The sequence below is a fragment of the Geotrypetes seraphini genome, chromosome 4, assembly GCF_902459505.1.
Source record: "Geotrypetes seraphini chromosome 4, aGeoSer1.1, whole genome shotgun sequence".
Taxonomy (NCBI): Eukaryota; Metazoa; Chordata; class Amphibia; order Gymnophiona; family Dermophiidae; genus Geotrypetes; species Geotrypetes seraphini.
In genome coordinates, this window is record NC_047087.1 from 293765620 (window position 1) to 293784453 (window position 18834).

General features: G+C 46.0%; 1 protein-coding gene across 1 annotated transcript in view; it reads left to right on the top strand.

Moving 5' to 3' along the window:
- Positions 1-1663: 1663 nt before the first annotated feature.
- The window catches only part of TRIM8 (tripartite motif containing 8), a 180951-nt gene continuing 163780 nt past the window's right edge, over positions 1664-18834 (top strand). Inside the window, exon 1 of the mRNA XM_033940735.1 lies at positions 1664-4502. Within this exon, the coding sequence (XP_033796626.1) occupies positions 3933-4502 (570 nt within the window). The 5' untranslated portion in view covers positions 1664-3932. The remainder of the gene's footprint in view (positions 4503-18834) is intronic.

Below are 18834 nucleotides of genomic sequence, written 5' to 3' on the forward strand. Positions count from 1 at the left end.
TTTTTTTTTTTTGCTTTGTGATGGGTTATATGGTTGTGTTGGGGGTTCTATTTATATATTTTTTGTGTGTGTGTTTTAAGAGACATGTAAGCCACTTTGTTGTTTATTATGGAAGGCAGTCAATCAAATTTAATAAACATAAATACAAAGCCAGTGCTAGACAGTGAGGAATTATACCATGAAAAAATAATCTTGGACCCATGCCAAGGATGGTAATTGGAAAGTTGGTGGAGGTCTCTGCCATTTATGTCAACATTAAATCTTATAGGAATCCAATTTGCTGAGAAAGAGGGCAGAGTTGAATCTGTGAATGATGTGCATTGTGGTTACCCGGAGAAGGTGGAAAAATGATTATCAAAGGAGGAGGACAAGCAGCCCTTGACAAGGCCTTTTTTTTATATGATCTTTTTTTCTATTTAGCTGTTCTTGTGTCATAGATATTTAACTAGAAACCAATTTATTCAACCAGAAAACAAAGGCCATTTATTTACAGTGCATGGATTTACAGCTGGATGTTTTACTTAACTAACTGTGTTGGAAATGGATACCTGCATTGTCAAAAGTTGCAATAAGACATATTTAAACACATAGGCCCTGATTCTATAAAGTCTGCCTAAAGATAGGCACTGAGAGCTGGATTCTGTAACTGGCGCCCAAGTCGATGGCCGCCTTAAAAGCGCCGGTTACAGAATCGCTCCAAGATAGGCTGCTGAAACGTAGGCCTAGAAAACCCAGGGCTACATTTCAGCCACTTATCTTTGCAGGTAGACCACAGCAGCTGATCATGGCAGGGAACTCCCATATTCAAACTTAAAAAGGGTGGGAGAGATGCCCACTCCCTCCTGCCAGCGCCCCCACCCCCTACTAACATCCCCAGCAGGAGGGATGCCCAAGCCCTCCCGCCGGCACCCCCCACTAACACCTGGCAGCCCTCCGAACATCCCTGGCAAGAGGGATACCCAATCCCTCCTGCCGGCACCCTCCACTAACACCCCCACGCGCCAAAACCCTGAAAATGGGACATTTCAGCGTCTGAAGCGGTGGGTCAGGATAAAGGGACGGTCAGTCCAAAAACGGGATGGTCTCGTTGAAAACGGGATGTATGGTCACCTTAAGAATCACCCAAAAGGTAGGCGCTGGAAATTTAGGTCAGGGTACGGCGCCTAAGTTAAGGCCACACTTAGAGAATATGGGCCTGATTAAGCCTATCCTCAATTAAATTAATAGGCGGTGTTTATAGAACAGGGCCATGACATAACAGCAGGGGATGAAAGAACAAGTAAACTGTCATTACACAGTACAATTTAATGAGACAGCCTGAGGAATCTTTATCGATTAACAGCTGTTGAAAAAAACGACTTTAAATCGATTCAGAGGGACATGCCTGCAGCCCTAAACTGCAGCCTAACAGTATTTCCTGCAGTTTCTTTCAATTGAACATTTCTATTTCCGTTCTAAAAACGAACCGGCAGTGACTTTTCAGAGCACTCAACCGTCTTCCTGCTACATAAGCAGCACGCCCTACCGCGCGCACAAGCAAAGGAAGTCCTCTACCGGCCCTTTCGCCACCGGAGGCCTAGTCATTGCCCCTTTAAGGCGAGACTGGGCAGGCGCGTCAGGAGGGGGGGGGGGGGAGGGATTACGTGACGTTGCAAGGAGGGAGGAGCCGGATTCGCTAGCAGAGTCTGATTCAGTCGAGCGTTGCAGGTCAGGCCGGACGGTAGCGGCGGTGCCGTTGCCTCGGTCTTCCAAGCCAGCCGGGGAGTAAGACCTTCGTTGTTCTTTGGCCAGACTGCTTCCCAGTGTTCGGGGCAGCATCTTAAATAACAATCCCCCCCACCCTACACACACACCCCAGCAGGGACAGTGAGAGGAGGCGGTGGGGGAAGGGCTGGAGGCTCGCGCTCGTTGCCTCGGAGCTCCAGCCTGACGCGCGCGCTCTCTCTCTCCTTCCCACGGGAGTTAAAGAAGAAACAAGATGGCTGGTGACAAGCGATGAGGAGGCGGACTGCCGGCGTTCTTCCCCTTTAAGAGCCAGAGGCGGCCGGTAACCGTCGGCTCGAGCCGTGCTCGGAGCGAGGACGACCGATGGGTAGCTGACCGTCCCGCCCCAGCAGGAGGAGAGCGCCGGATCGACCCGGACCCCCCTCCCTCCTCCACAGAAGCCCCCCCCAACACCACCACCACCACCCCAGTCCATAAACTGCCGAGGAGGCTGCGCCAGGCCCCTTTGTCAGCTCGGGAGGGGGGGGCGAATTTTTCCTCCTTCCCCGTCACTTGAACGTTCAGAACATTAAAAGATGAATAATTTATATATCTGGAAATAATATATTATATTTATGATCAAGCTGGTGGAGTGGCCTTTTTTTAACCTTTGCCTTTATTTTGGGGTTTTTTTTTCTCATGGGAAAGATAGTGTAAAGTTCCAGTGCGCTGCTTAAACTGGGGAGTGTGGGGGGGAAGAAACCTGGTTTGGTTACTGGACTGTTGAACGAAGCGGACCGGGAGGCACCAGTCGTTATCTGTCAGATGTGTTTTTATTGGAACGGGAAGGGGGGGAAAAGGAACCGATCTCTGTTTTTTTTAAACGAAAAAATGGATTAAAAAAACCAAGATGGCTGAAGGCGGCTGCGATGAGAGTGTTGCATTTTTTTCTGATCTGATGATAAAAGGCCAAAAAAAAAAAGGAAAGCCACAGCAGCTGCGTGCTCAGTTTGAAGTTTCCCTTCATTGAGCTGAGACTGAGCTCATAAAAGAAAAGAGAGACACATAATTCTTGGGGTGGGTGTTGGCATTTTATGGGTTTGTTTTTTTTTTTAAATTAAATCTATATTTTAATACACATATATGGATACGCGTATAAGCACATTTTTTGTTTGCTAAATCCAGCGGAGACTCAAAATGGCTGAGTGACTAGATCTGCTGGAATTATACGTTTCTGTGGTGGGGTTTCGACTCCCTCTCAGCCTCTCGCCACTTTGCAGGCTGGTCCTAAATGCAGAAAGAGCTTTCTTTCATGTCGGGACGAAGGGTTCTCTGATCAGCAGCCGAGAAATTTCTTTATCAACGAGGAATGCTTGCTTTGCTATCAGTGGAGCAGAAGAGAGGTGCTGAGGATTTGGGGTTTCTTTTCTTGTTTTCCTGCGTTTTAGAAACCACAACATACTTTCAAGGTTTTTACGACCAATAGTGTTTTGAAGGAGCTTCTCTCCCCCCCCCTTCATTTGCTTTTTTTTTTCTTCCTATTTGCGAAACAAGGAAGGAGTGGGAGGACTTTTTTTTTTTTTGCTCAGGGCTGGAATTTGATCTGAGTGACGGACCTGTTTTACAGAACTGTGTCCAGAGCACATTGTGAAGCAACGGAAGGAGAACTCGTTTTTCCCCCTCTTTCAATTAAATCTGTGAGCACTATTCAGCTTTCATAAAGAAACCCTTTTTTGCTATCCACTGGATCTGAGCGCTCTGATTATTTTCCGAGGCAAATGATTTCTCCCTCATTGAGAGAAGGCGCTGGGAGGAAGAGGAAGTCTGGTCTTGATGGAAATTGAAAAAGGGTACAGAAGCTGCATTTTGAACAGTGAAACTTACGTCAGTGTATGCTGAAATCCCAAACTGCAGAGGTTTATGTGGAATCAGGACAGATTTTTTGTTTTGTTTTTTGCATTTTCGCCACCAGCCTTGGGTAGGTTTTGATTTCTTTATCTGGAATCGGAGGATGCAGTGGTTAAAACTGTGGTTTTGAACCAGAAAGCTGCCTTTTTTTCCCCTTCACATCACTTAGCATAAAACCATCTACTGATCTCCCCTCTCTTTTTCAGCTTTATTTTTAGGGTTACTGAGATTTAGGATTACATTTTTAAACTATTTTGTTGGGAGACATCTTAAATATCTGCATATATCTCAAGTACAAAAGTTTGGAAAGACTAATAAAAATGGCTGAGAACTGGAAAAACTGTTTTGAGGAAGAGCTTATTTGCCCCATCTGCCTGCATGTCTTTGTGGAACCTGTTCAACTCCCATGTAAGCACAACTTCTGCAGGGGCTGTATAGGCGAGGCCTGGGCTAAAGAAACTGGGCTAGTACGTTGTCCTGAGTGCAATCAGGCTTATAATCAGAAACCTAACCTAGAGAAGAACTTGAAGCTCACAAATATTGTAGAAAAGTTCAATTCCCTTAGCGTGGAAAAGGCTCCCTCTGTCTTGCACTGTGTATTCTGTAGAAGGGGTCCGCCTCTGCCTGCCCAGAAGATCTGCCTCCGATGTGAAGCCCCCTGCTGCCAGTCCCATGTACAGACTCACCTGCAACAGCCTTCTACAGCTCGTGGGCACCTCCTGGTAGAGGCTGAAGATGTGAGGGCATGGAGCTGCCCACAACACAATGCTTACAGACTGTACCACTGTGAAGCAGAGCAGGTGGCAGTATGCCAGTTCTGCTGCTACTATAGTGGGGCCCATCAGGGACATTCAGTCTGTGATGTAGAGATTCGAAGAAATGAAATAAGAGTAAGTATTGTTTTTTCTTGCTGTCATGTACTAAAATTAAACTAGATAAGTGCCATACGTCATTTTCTGCTGCTTTTTTTTCTTTGCTGTTACTCAGAATACATGATACCTAATATCTGTCTTACTGGATGGACACCTGGGCATAAGCTGCCATTGTCCTTGACAAAATGTGAGTAATGAAAGATAAAAGTTAGAATGTCTTAATGGAAAAACTCATATCACTCATCAGATTGCTTGGGAGTTTAATCATTTTGAAACTTTGTAGTCTCTCTCACACTGCCATCCATCACCACCCCCAGGACTGTGGAGCTTTGAGATGTGCTGGGAAGAATTTCAGTATTGCATTGGAAGTTAGGTGTGTCACGCTGGAGCCACCTCTCACCGCCAGAGGGAAAGGAGGGTTAAAAACTGTAGGTTTATAACTATTTTCAGAAACTTGTGCTTTAGAGGGCCCCTTGTTGATTGTAACAGTGTAAAAGCTCCCAGAGGCAATGTGCTTGTTTTCAAAAGATGGTGGTTTTGTTCTTACTATACTGAGATAGTAAAATTCAAAATCAGTTATATTCAGACTATGCCTCAGTGGCCTGTTGAAAGGTTATATGCTAGTCTTTGTCCTGTAATAGCTTCTCAGCTGTCACCAGTTTCTCCAAGGAGCAGCCCCAATTTTGTAGGCTCTGGATGGAGTCCTAGATAAGAGAATGATTAAATGTTCATTGCATCTGGATGAGCTTGACTACTATTACACTGACTTGAATTTCTTTGCTACGGATGTCTTGGCCTACCTTAATACCATTGCCATGTTAGTCCCGGTCACAACCTCTGCAATAAATGCCATGAAGATTTGCAGCCTTGTTGGGAGATATATAGCCACTGCAGGCCTAATTCTATAAACTGCGCTGCTAGGTACCATAATCATGGATGCTGAGCGATGCCTAACTAAAATTTGCCTGCCGCTTGTTTGTTAATGGGTTAGATGGCATTGGATTTGACCACACCATTAAAAACCCATTAAACAGCAATTTTTTAATTGCTAATTTAGTTTGCACCTGGATATCTGCATGATGCCTACCTGGCATGGTTAGGGGTTACTTGGATGTTGCTAGGTGTCCTAGAGGTAGATGCTGGTATATTAGGTTTTACCTGGCCTAATTTACTGGTGCCTAATTACAATGTCTAGTGACGCCTAAGTTTGTTTAGGCGCTGCTAGGCATGATTCTGTAAAACAGGGGTAGGGAACTCTGGTCCTCGAGAACCGTATTCCAGTCGGATTTTCAGGATTTCCTCAATGAATATGCATTGAAAGCAGTGCATGCAAATAGATCTCATGCATATTCATTGGGGAAATCCTGAAAACCCGACTGGAATATGGCTCTCGAGGACCGGAGTTCCCTACCCCTGCTATAAAGGGTGGAGCAGCACCTACAAGTTAGGCTCTGTTTATACAATCGGGCCCTATGTGCCTGCTTCATGTTTTCTACCTGTCATCACCCAAGAAGTTATACCCTCATCTAATTACCTTCAATGTGTTTAAAACCAGATGGAATCAATATTTTAACAGTGAAAGAATGAGTATTTTATTATAGAATAAATGGATGAGGAGAGGCTAAAGTGGCTAGGGCTCTTCAGCTTGGAGAAGAGAATGCGCAGGGGGTGATATGATAGAAAGGGTAGATGTGAATCGCTTGTTCACTCTTTCAAAAAATACTAGGACTAGGGGGTATAAGATAAAGCTACTAAGTAGTAATTGTTGATGGAGAATGTGGTGAAATCAGTTAGCTAAATGAGATTTAAAAGGGCTTGGATAATTTCCTAAAAGAGAAGTCCGTAGGCCACTATTGAGGTGGCTTTGGGAAATCCATTGCTTATTTCTAGGATAAGCAGTATAAAATCCATTTTACTACTTGGGATGTAGCTAGGTACTTGGGACCTAGGTTGGCCATTGTTGGAAACAGCCGTCGGTCTGTCCCACTATGGCAATTCTTATGTTGGTAAACTGGGCGGGTTTTTGTTTGAGGCCTAGTATGCTATACTTGGCATTTCTGTGCAGGTGCTGTATGTTTACCTATGCTGGAAGTCAGACTTCCAGCAAAAAAGCGACTGGTAAGATATTTTTATTTTTTTTAGAATTATGTAATCTGTTAAGCTCCCAGTCGTTAATCCAGGCTCAGCATATGGATTATAGATCAGCTGGTGCTTCTGCCACTGTTGTTTTAAATTTATGTTCATGCTAATGTTCATGTTATCTCTGGAGCATTGGAGGGGTTTCAACTATTACAAAGGAAGAGGGTTACAATTTAAAACATTTGAGAAACAGATCGAGAAATCGCTCTTCAGTGCTTTAGAATCAGGCTGTGCAATGGCAACCAGCAGACTCTGCTAGAAAACATCTGGTAGCTCCCTTTTGAGACTGCAAACTCTGCCTACACAGCACGATCAGCTGTAAACCAGATTTTCAATACTTTGATTCCAATCATCAGGCCAGCAGAATGCAGCCTTCCTGGGTAATTTTCCTCTCCTCTCCTTCTCACAAAAAAGCAAATTTTATTCTAAGTGTTATTTAAATTGTGGTACACATGCAGCAATTAAAGTTGTTGAATACTTCATGCCACCTAGCTTGGAAAACACTGCTAGGTCAAGGGTAGGCAAAGACATTGCCATCATTTACAGTGCTACAAACAGAGTATCTGCCTTGCTGTCTGTCCAGTTAAGGTTTTTAAATTTAAAAAAAACAACACATTTTTGGGTAGATTGTGAATTTATAAACTAAATTTGCACAAAAACAAACGGAGACAGATGGTGCTCAATCTTATTTATTAAACAGACTTGGCACGATCGTGTTTCGGCCCAAAGAGCCTCAGAAGTCTTGGTATCGAATAATAAAACCAATGGCGTATCAATCCAGATGTCCAAGTATTGCAATAAAAAACTGACACCCCCCCCCTCGAAGAATGGATGGCATGGAGACTGTCGAGTTTATTTAATAAATAGGATTGAGCACCATCTGGTCTCCTTCGTTGTTTGATTTTTGTGCCCCTTTCTGGTGTAAACTAAACTTGCACCAACACCCATATTTTCCACATGATCTCTCAACCCCCCCTTCCTGTTCCTCTGCCCAAAACATGTGTAATTTTTATCTTTTTTTACAGTGCTGATGTAAACTACCAACTTGTAGGATATTCAAGGCTTTTTTTTCTGTTCATAGAAGACTTACAGTATTCTTAATTTATTGCCAAGGCCTCCCATACCTTTCCAGCAAGTGTACTGTGAAAACTAGTGAGGCTGCTCTGTGCAGCTTATCCCATTCTTTTGGGAAATCTGCTTGTAGAGCTCAGAACAACCTGTTTCATTGAATATCCAATGAGCATTTAGAAAAAAATTAAATTGAATCAGGTTGGGCAGACTGGATGGACCATCCGGGTCTTTATCTGCCATCATCTGCTATGTTAGCAGATATAGTATTTTGCATTCATTTGGCCTAGAAACACTGCTAATTTGCATAGTTTAGTGGTTATTTGCTGCTCCTCCAGGACCATTTTGTTCTAGGTTTGTTGACTAGGCAAGAATGGCTGGCCTGTGCTCAGAAACAATTGCAGGAGCAGATTTGTAAGGAAGAATGGTCCTGGAATGCCTTTGCTGTAAATCTTTTCTGGTTTTAGTTAGGGTGAAAGGTCAGGATAAATTTAGTTGAATTCTTTTGCCGTTGCTCTAGAAGGGAAAATGAGCTAGAAAAGTAACCATCTCCTTTTCTAGGCTGAAGTAGTTTTGAGATATATTGCTTGACGCAATAAAATATTGAGAAATCTGCTGTTTATCTTGTGACTGTCCCCCCCCACCAAAAAAAGCAGCTTGTATATCTTGTGCAACAGAGTGTTAATTGTAAAAACTTATTTTCCCCAAGAGCTTAAAACTCCATTTGTGCCTTCACCTTTCCAGTGTGTTTATTGGATTTGATTTTGGGCTCTTGACTGTGTCAATAGAAACAGTAAAGACAGCTGGAGCATTTCAGATTAGAGGTTACTGTTAATTCCAGTAAATCTAACACTTAGGTCACTTCCTTGAAGTAGCAGAACTGGTCAGAATGCTCAGCAGTAGCTTATCTGTTTGTTTTTCTTTCTGGCTTCCTCTCTAGGTGTTCCTAAATCTCCTTTCTTAAGTATTGGATTTTTTGGTGTGTTTGACTTTTTGAATAAGAGTAGGACCACATCCTGTTGTTCAAATTCTTCTACAAGCTAGATAGTTGTGCTGTGTTCACATTTCAGATGGGTCAGGGTGAAGTTTGTATAGGAATTTGATAGGGATCTTTGGACCCCTTACAAGAGATTGACTGTAAGCATTCGGAAAAAAAGCGATAATCTCTATAAGAATGAAATAAAAAAAAGTGAATATTACTTAATGTTCATACTTATAAACTAGGGCTGCAGGAAGATTAAAATTTTTAAATCATGCAATTAATTACAGTTAAAATATGTAATCATGATTGATCTCATGATTTAAAAATGTTTGCCAGCATCTTATTTCTGCCTCTCCCTCTTTCTTCCCCCTCCCCTTTATGGGCACCATCTCCCTTCTGTATTCCATCCCATATAAAAAAGTTGCCTGTATATTCAATAAGCATCGTCTGCTCTCTCCTGTGCCCTATCTCTTCCTCTGACTTTTTATCTTTGTATTTTTTTTTGTGTGTGTGTGTGTGTGTGTGTATGTATGTATGTATGGAGGGGGGGGTTGTGTGTGTGTGTTTTTAATTCCAAAGGATTCACCTGTTTGCAGGAGTGGATCAGGCAGTCAACTTCAGCGGTCTGGGGTTTCCCTGGAGCAAGTCCTCTATGCTGGGCAGCTCAGGGATGGAGAAAGGCTGCAGGAATTGGCATCTAAGCAGCTGTAGGGCAGTGACTAGGAGCTGCATCACCGACATTCATGGTGTGAGGCCTTCAGCATCTGTGCATGCTCAAGGCTGACACCTGCCCCCAATGAACTTCCTGTTTTGGAGAGGATGGAAGCTGGCTGGCCTTGAGCATACACAGATACTCAAGACCTTTATTAGGCTGCCTTATGGTGTCGGTGATGCAGCTCTTAGTCTCCATCCTATGGGAGCTAGTTGGGACCAAGGGCTTCATGAGGAAAGAGGCAGGGTAGCCTATGGCTGGATCTCCCAGACCCAGAAACAAGCAGTTGCATGAAGCTCTCTTAACTGGCTGTCTCTAGGCCCATTAGATTCAGCCTGCTGCTGATTCCTTTAATTGTGATTAAAAATATAACATGTTGATTGCGCTAATGTGTTAGATCTGCAGTCATATTATAAACTAAATTATAACAAATGTTTTAAAGCAAGGGATTAACAAACTTCTTTTTTATTGTTCAACCCTCCCTTTGACTAAGGGGTTTCAGGTAACTTTAACCAGTTGATCTACTTTCTCTGGCGTCCATTCAAATAAAATAATTTTCCTCTTCATATTAATTTTATATAGTCAAATTAAATCCAAAAGTAAAAAAAAAAAAGAATAAGCTTAAAGTAAACATTACCTATGTTAATTACTTCAAAAATATTTTGAAAAATTTAAACATAACTGCTTAAAAATTCTTGGCTCTCTACACTAGAGAAAAAAGTTTGCTTGTAGGAGTTACCTTAGCCGCCTGCCCCACACCCACACATGATGAGCACAGTAGAGCAGGGGTGTCAAAGTCCCTCCTCGAGGGCCACAATCCAGTCGGGTTTTCGGGATTTCCCCAATGAATATGCATGAAATCTATTATCATTCAATGAAAGCAATGGAGGCAAATAGATCTCATTTCTATTCATTGACACCCCTGCAGTAGAGTGACACCACCAAGAAAGGAATCAGTAAGTACACAAACACAAGTAAATTGCAAACAGTACACAGGCCTACTGAACTGGGCTAAATATTCTTTATTTATGGAGTCCTGACACTGCTGATGTTTCAGCCAATGGCCTGCTTCAGAGGTCTGGAACAATTCACAAATTGACAATGTATAAAATATTAAATCTTCATGTACACCAATAAATATAAAATAAACAGCACTTTTAAAATAATGATTTTATTATGTATCATTAATAAATATTATAACTGTACATATCATGCCATTTAATCATTGCATCCATGATTATAAAATCAACAGCATATTTAAAATACATTTTATAATGTATTCTGTGAATATTAAAATTGCACATATACCATTAATATGCATCATTTATTTTCACAGTTTCTGTTTTTAATGATTCAACGGATTCTGGTAAGGCTTGTTTGGAGAGACCTTTTATTACTGTATATACTTGAATATAAGTCGTTCCGAATATAAGTTGAGACCCCTTTTTCCCCCCAAAAAGGAGGAAAAATGGTTGACTCGAATATGTCAGGCGGCTTAATATTCTAGTGCTCTGCACCCAGCTCCCTTTCTGCCAGGCACTGCACCCAGCACCCTTCCCTCCCTCCCTTGTCAGGCATTACACCCAGCCTCCTTTCTTCCCTCCCTCCCCTGTCAGGCATTGAACCCAGCCCATTTCCTTCCTTCCCCCCATCCCTGTCAGACTCTGCACCTAGCATCCTTCCTTCCCTCCCCCATCAGACTCTGCACCCTCCCTACCTCCCAGCCTCTGCACCTTGCTGCCGCCGCCGTAAACCCTGCCACCCTCCCTGTCCTAGATTCAGGCTCATACCTCTACTGATGATCATCGGTGGAGGTGCAGTGGGCAGGAGTGAACTTTCCAAATTCCTGCCCTGCTGTTAACTGGCTACAGTGTCTTTGGCCGCTGAGAAGAAGCACGAGCAGGTGTGTGATTTCGCGCTGTTGCTCATTGCTGAGTGGCTTCCTTAATGGTTCCCGTGAATTCTTGTGGGAACCATTAAGGAAGCCGCTCAGCACTGAGCAGCAGCGCAAAATCACGCGCCTGCTTGTGCTTCTCAGCGGCCAAAGACACTGTTGCCAGTTAACAGTGGGGCTGGAACTTGGAAAGTTCGCTCCTGCCTGCTGCACCTCCACCAACGATCATCAGTAGAGGTATGAGCCCGAGTATAGGACAGGGAGTGCGGCAGGTTGAATGTTGGCGGTGGCCTGCAAAAATTTTGGAACGGGCGGTGTATTGGCTCGAATATAAACCGGGACCCCCATTTTTTGGCCCAAAAATCCCAGTTTATATTCTAGTATATACGGTACTTTGTATCAGCATCAGTTTTTAGTTTATCACATTTGATGATGTGTAGTAGTTTGGAAAAGACCTCATTACTTTATATTGGTGTCGGTCTTAAGCTTGATGATCACATTTGGTGATGACTAGTGGTTTTTCACAATGGTGTCAGCATTCAATAAAAGATACAACTACTTGAGCCGTGTTTGAGGGTTTCAGTTCTTCGCTCTCTACATAGGGCTCCTTTTACTAAGGTGCACTATGCTTTTTAGCACACGCTAAACGCTAACATGTGCATGTTAGTCTATGGACGCGTTAGCGGTTATCGCAAGCTAAACGCTTGGCGCACCTTTGTAAAACAGGGGGATAGTTTGAGAGCGGTGGTGTTTTTGATATTAAAAAATGTAATTTATTTGTGTACTTTCATTAAGAATCTTAGTATAAGTATTAAATATAAAATATTCTGTATTTATACTCTATTTTATAAAAATTTATTTTATTTAGTGCAAATAATTAGATGTGGATTAAGTTTAAATAATTTGAACATGGGTATTTATTAATAGGCATATATTTAAGGATCATTTTCATATTTGGACTTGCCTGAACACTGTAGGGTAGACATCACATTTGATTGATTATTGCACACATACAAACCCCTTTTAGTATGATTGGGATAACAAGTTATGTAAAAAGACCTGTCGATGTATTAAAAAAAGGAAAGTGCTTACCTTGACAGCTGAGAAATAAAGTGCATTGTTGGGCTTCAGAGAGCTTTCTTAGAATAAACATTTGTGGAGATTTTGTTGAAGATCATATTGAGTTTGGTTACTCACCCTGTTAAGAAGATGAAAGAATTTGTGATGCAGGTTGCCTTCAACTTTGACTTTTGATGCTGTTCTGAAAAATATTTCAATTCTAAGAGAGCACTTTCAATCTAGAGAAATAAACTTTATTTCTCAGTTATCAAAATGCATGCTTACCTTTTTGGGATATATTTAGAGAGTGGTCTTTTGATCAATTAACAACTTTATCCCAGATATACTGAAAGTCTTTGTTTGCTGTGATTAGTCATGTAATCGGAGGATCTAAGGTTATTTCTTTGAGCATGTTTAAATAGTTACCGTATATACTTGAATATAAACCGAGACTTTTGGGCCAAAGAGTTGGCCCAAAAATGGGTGTCCCAGTTTATATTTGGGTCAATGCCCCCTTCCAGAATTTTTTTTTTTCAGGTCGCCGCCAGACTCTGCCCCTGCCTCCCTCCCTGCCCTAGCCTCATAGGTACCTCATCTGGCGATCACGAGAATTCGCGGAGCCAGTAAGGATGTCTCAGTTCCAAGCAGCAGTGCAAAATCGCGCTTCTGCTCATGTTGCTCAGCGGCCGAAGAAACTCAGGCAGCCAGATAGCAGCAGGGCAGGAACTTGGAAAGTTCGCTCCTGCCAGCTGCACTTCCACCGCGGATCACCAGTTGAGGTACCTATGAGGCTAGGGCAGGGAGGGAGGGTGCAGAGTCTGACAAGGGAGAGGGAAGGGTGCTGGGTGCAGAGCTTGATAGGGGAGGAAGGAAGGGGGCTGGGGCAGAGCCTGAAAGGGGAGGAAGGAAGGGGGCTGGGTGCAGAGCTTGATGGGGCAGGATACTTGGATATTAAGCCACCTGACTTATATTCGAGTCAACAATTTTTTTTCCTCCTTTTTTGTGGAAAAAGGGGGTCTCTACTTATGTTCAGATCGACTTATATTCGAGTATATATGATATGTTGATACATTTTTCAAAATAATATATTGAAATTCTCAAGTTATTTAAAATTTGATTGATCGCCTATCCTGGATTCTAGGCGATAATATAATAATAAAAGGGGGGGAATACAAAAATTAAAACACAGACATATACAACAAATACATAGACATGACAAACAAATGAGAGAGAAGAACTACAATAAAGTCTAGGAAAGAAAACATTAATAGGAAGAACAATAGGAATGAAGGTTATCCCAGGACAAGCAGGCATGATATTCTCACATGTGGGTGACGTCATCTACGGAGCCCCAGCGCGGACAGCTTTTCAAGCAAACTTGATTGAAGTTTCAAGTTTGCTATGCTGCACCACGCATGTGCATGCCTTCTTGCCCACTAGAGGGCGCATCCCCACCTCGTGGTCCTCAGTAAGTTTTTTTCCGCGGAGCCAGAAGCCCTGTGGAATTTGTGCTCTCTCTTTTTTTGCTTTCTGACACCGCGTCTGAGTCGTTTTTCTTGGTCGCTGTGCTTGCTTTATTTTTTTATTCGTTCGTGTGTTTGTTAATCGTCGAAAAAAAAAAAAGATTTTTCGTTCGGCTCCGGGGGCTCCCGGTAGCCGCGGCCGCGGGACCTCGTTCCGTTCCCGGCCATTTTTCGATTTCATGTCCCGTCCTTTGACGGGCTTTAAAAAGTGCACCCGGTGCGATCGGCTACTTTCTCTCACCGATCCCCACCGGTGGTGCTTACTTTGCCTGGGTCCCGAGCACCCCACCGATTCCTGTCCCAGGTGCTCGACTTTTCAGCAAAGAGCTCTCCGCCGCCGTCGTGCCAGAATGGCGGAGCTCTTTGCTGTCGACCCCGCGGAGCAGGCCTCGACGTCGGCCCCGGCCTTGACCTCGGCCTCGACTCCCTCGGCCTCGCCGAGACATCCTGCTTCCTCGAAGCCGACGGCCTCGACTTCGAAGTCGACGGGGGGTAAGTCCTCTCTTCCTTCCTCAGCTCCACCTTCGAAAAGCCATCCTCGGGATCCTCGACGGGGGCGGGTGGGTCGTCCTCTGCCCCGCCCCGAGCGTCGAAGTCGGGTGCCCCGCGGGAATACTCGAGACTGAGGTCGCCCTCGAGGGAGCACCCGCCGGCCCCGGATCTACCAGCCATGATGGCGGTGCCGGCTTTTCAGGACTTGCTCCGTGCCCTCATTACCTCGGAGCTGTCCGGCGCCTTAGCGCACCTGCAGCCGGCTTCGGCCCCGAGTGCCCCGGCTTCGGCGGCCTCGGTCTCGGTGCCCTCGACTTCGGCCCCCGGGGTGGCTCCGGCCTCGACCCCGACCTTGCCCTCGACCTCGGTCGACCAGCCGGAACGGAGTGTGCGGCCTCGGGACAAGGTGTGGAGAGTTCGGAGGATCTCTTCCACTTCTTCCTCGTCGAGGTCCTCCCGGGGCTCCTCGCCCTCGGGTCGGCCTTGGGCGAAGCGCCGGCCGAGGAAGCCCAAGCGTTCTCGCGGGTCTCCTTGGAGGTGCGGTCGCTCCTCGCCGACTGGGGCTGAGACTCTACGTGTCTCGGAGCTCCGCCTCGATAATCCGAGGTTGTTCCGTTCCTCCGAGGGAGGGTTGTCGAGAGACTCCTACTGGATATGGGGAGGGCCTTGGACTTGGATCTGGTGTCTGGTTCACAATACACCAAGGAGTTTTTGGAGGAGCAGGATTTACCTTCTCCCCCGAGGGAGACCCCTCGTCTGCCTCTTAATAAAGTCCTCCATCAGACCTTCCTGAGGAACTTGGACTCCCCTCTTACAGTCACAGCGGTTCCATCTAAAATGGAGTCGAAGTGCCGTACCATCCCATGTAAGGGCTTCGAGAAAGCGCAACTGTCTCACCAGTGGTTGCTGGTGGAGTCGGCGTTAAAGAAGTCCCAGCCTTCTAGGGTCTCCGCTGCGGTCCCTCCCGGGTGGGAAGGGCGGAATTTGTACAAGTTTGGTCGCTGCCTCTATTCCAATTCCATGATGGCGGCCAGGGTCCTTAATTATGCTTTCACGTTTTCATCTTATCTGAGGCAGATGGTGAAGGCATTACCCCGTTATCATGGGGTCATGCCGGATTCCCATAAGGGGACTTTGGTAAATTTATGGCCAACTTGTCACAGCTGCGCCTATACCTCTTTCATGCGGTTTACGACGCATTTGAGTTGGCCTCCAGAGTCTCCGCCTTTGCAGTAGCGATGCGCCGTTTCGCATGGCTCCGAACGGTGGATATGGACCCGAACTTGCAGGAGCGCCTAGCCAATCTGCCATGTGTCAGATCGGAATTGTTTGATGAGTCCTTGGAGGCGGCGACCAAACGCCTGTCAGAACACGAGTGCTCCATCGCCTCCTTGGTCCGTCCTAAACCACGGGTAACGCCGCAGAAGCCATTTAGACCTCCACCGCGGCGATACCTTCAAAAGTCTACACCAGCATTCTCGAGGCCTCCGCCCAGGCGCCCATCGCAGCAGGGCAGAGGGGCCCAGCCGAAACCTCAGACGCAAGGGGCGTCTAAGCCGGCGCCGTCTTTTTGACGTGATGAGCGGATGGGGGCGGGCCCCCTCCGCACTCTCCCCGGACCCCCTGCCCATCGGGGGCCGGCTGCGGGCCTTTCATTCGGCCTGGACTATGATCACGTCAGACGCTTGGGTGCTCCGTCTCGTCTCCGAGGGTTACTCGCTAAACTTCTCGGCCACGCCGGGGGCATCTCTTTGCAACCGAACCCAGCTTCCTCTTCTACTCTCGGAAGCCAGGGCCTTGTTGAGCCTTCGGGCGGTGGAGCCGGTCCCCCCAAACCAACGGGGGCGGGGGTTCTACTCCCGTTACTTTTTGGTCCCAAAGAAGACCGGGGACTTATGCCCCATTTTGGAACTCCGGAAGCTCAACAAGTTCCTGGTCCGGGATAAGTTCCGTATGTTGTCGCTTCCGGTTCTCTACCCTCTGTTGGAGGAGGGGGACTGGATGTGCTCCCTAGACTTGAAGGAAGCGTATACTCATGTTCCGGTGCATCCTGCTTTCCGCAAGTTTTTACGGTTCCAGGTGGGGGAGTTGCACCTTCAGTATCGTGTCCTCCCCTTCGGGCTGGCCTCGTCTCCTCGAGTCTTCACGAAGTGTATGGTGGTAGTCGCGGCTGTCCTGAGATCTCAGGGGCTGCAGGTCTTCCCCCTACCTGGACGATTGGCTGATCAAGGCATCATCCCGGGAGGGGGTTATCTCAGCGACCCGACAGACTATCATCTTCCTTCAACGTCTGGAGTTCGAGGTGAATTTTCCCAAATCGCAGCTGTGCCCTGCTCAATCCCTTCAGTTTATCGGGGCCGTGCTGGACACGGTTCGCCTTCGTGCGTTCCTTCCCTCTTCGAGGCTGGAGGCTCTGCTTCGACTGTGCCGTCAGATTTCGCTGCAGCGCTCCGTCTCAGCACACCGGCTGATGATTCTACTCGGCCACATGGCATCGACGGTTCATGTCACACCGTTTGCCCGATTGCATCTGAGACTCCCTCAGTGGACCTTGGCCTCCCAGTGGCGTCAGGATCGAGACCCGCTCTCCCTTCCTGTAACAGTGACTCCTTCCTTGAGACGCTCGCTCCGTTGGTGGACCAACTCTTCCAATCTTTCCGGGGGTTTGCTCTTTCTCGTCCCTCCGCATCGCAAAGTTCTGACCACGGACTCTTCGGAGTACGCTTGGGGGGCTCACCTCGATGGTCTGCGGACTCAAGGTCTATGGTCTGCGGAGGACCGTCTTTATCACATCAATGTGTTGGAGCTTCGCGCCATTTTTCTGGCAGCTCGAGCGTTCTGCCATCTGCTGCGCAATCAGGTAGTCCTGGTACGGACGGACAACCAAGTGGCAATGTATTATGTAAACAAGCAAGGGGGGACGGGCTCTTGGTCCCTGTGCCGGGAAGCCTTGCGCCTTTGGGAATGGGCGGTCTCCCATAACATCTTCCTGCGGGCGGTTTACATTCAGGGAGAGAAGAATTGTCTGGCCGACAAACTCAGTCGTCTTCTCCAGCCGCACGAGTGGTCGCTCAACTCCCGAGTTCTGCGAGAGGTCTTCAACCGCTGGGGGACTCCTCAGGTGGATCTGTTTGCCTCCCCGGAGACTCACAAACTGCCCCTCTATTGTTCTCGGATTTACTCCCAGGACCGTCTCGAGGCCGATGCCTTCCTTCTCGACTGGGGAGGGAGGTTCCTTTATGCGTTTCCTCCTTTTCCTCTGATCTTGAGGACGTTGGTTCATCTCAAGTCATCCAGAGCCACTATGATTCTCATTGCGCCACGTTGGCCTCGTCAGCACTGGTTCTCCCTGCTCCTTCAACTCAGTGCCAGGGAGCCTCTACTTCTGCCTGTTTTTCCCTCTCTGCTGTCTCAGAGTCGGGGTTCGCTGTTGCATCCCAATCTTCAGTCATTACATCTGACGGCTTGGTTCCTTTCCCCCTGACTTCGGTTTCTGTTTCTCAGTCGGTCAGGGAGGTGTTGGAAGCCTCGCACAAGGTCTCGACTCGGCTTTGTTATTCCCAGAAGTGGACCAGATTTTCATTCTGGTGTTCCTCTCCCCATCCTCTATGAAATATTTAGGGGTTCTTTTTGGTCCCACTATATCAGAATCTATACAACTAAATTGTGAATATCTCATTGACACCATTAAATCACTAACAACCAAATGGTCCCCATTGACCTTGACCTGGTGGGGGAGACTTGAAACCATTAAGATGATGATGACTCCCAAAATTAATTACATACTGTACATGCTACCGTTTCAGCTGCCATCTCACTTTTACAAACAGGTGGACTCTATTCTCACGAAGTTCTTGTGGAATTCTAAGCAGCCTCGTATTGCTTTAAGCAAACTGAAAGCTCCACGTAAATCTGGTGGGGTCAATTTCCCGTCATTCTCACATTACCATAACGCATTCATCATGCGACAATGGTCGTTGGGGCACTATCTCATGGTTAGAGATCCCAACCCTCCAACATGGATACTGATTGAACGAGCATTGTACGGTGAACAATGGGTACAGTTCCTACCGGGTCTGCTTCTATCTAAAAAAGACATCACAGATCCTATACTTCAGGCCTATAAATCAACCATTCATAACCTTGATTCAACTTTTAAGAGTAGATGGGAGATGTCGACACTGATTCCTCTCTGGAGAAATGATCGCTTTAAAATTCAAAACTCAATCATATCCTGGAAAGAATGGCAAGAATGTGAAATCTGAACTGTACAAGACCTCATGACCTTAACTAATTGGACGCCGTTTACTACACTTGTGGAGAATAAAGGACTTCCTGCCAATCAACATTATAGATGGCTTCAACTTGTACATTGTATTCGTGATTCCTTACCTACGATCCTTAATTGCAACGCTGACTCTGGGTTGCGTGATTTTATGCATAGGAATGCTGGGCAAGTGCTCACTGCGTCAATATGGTAT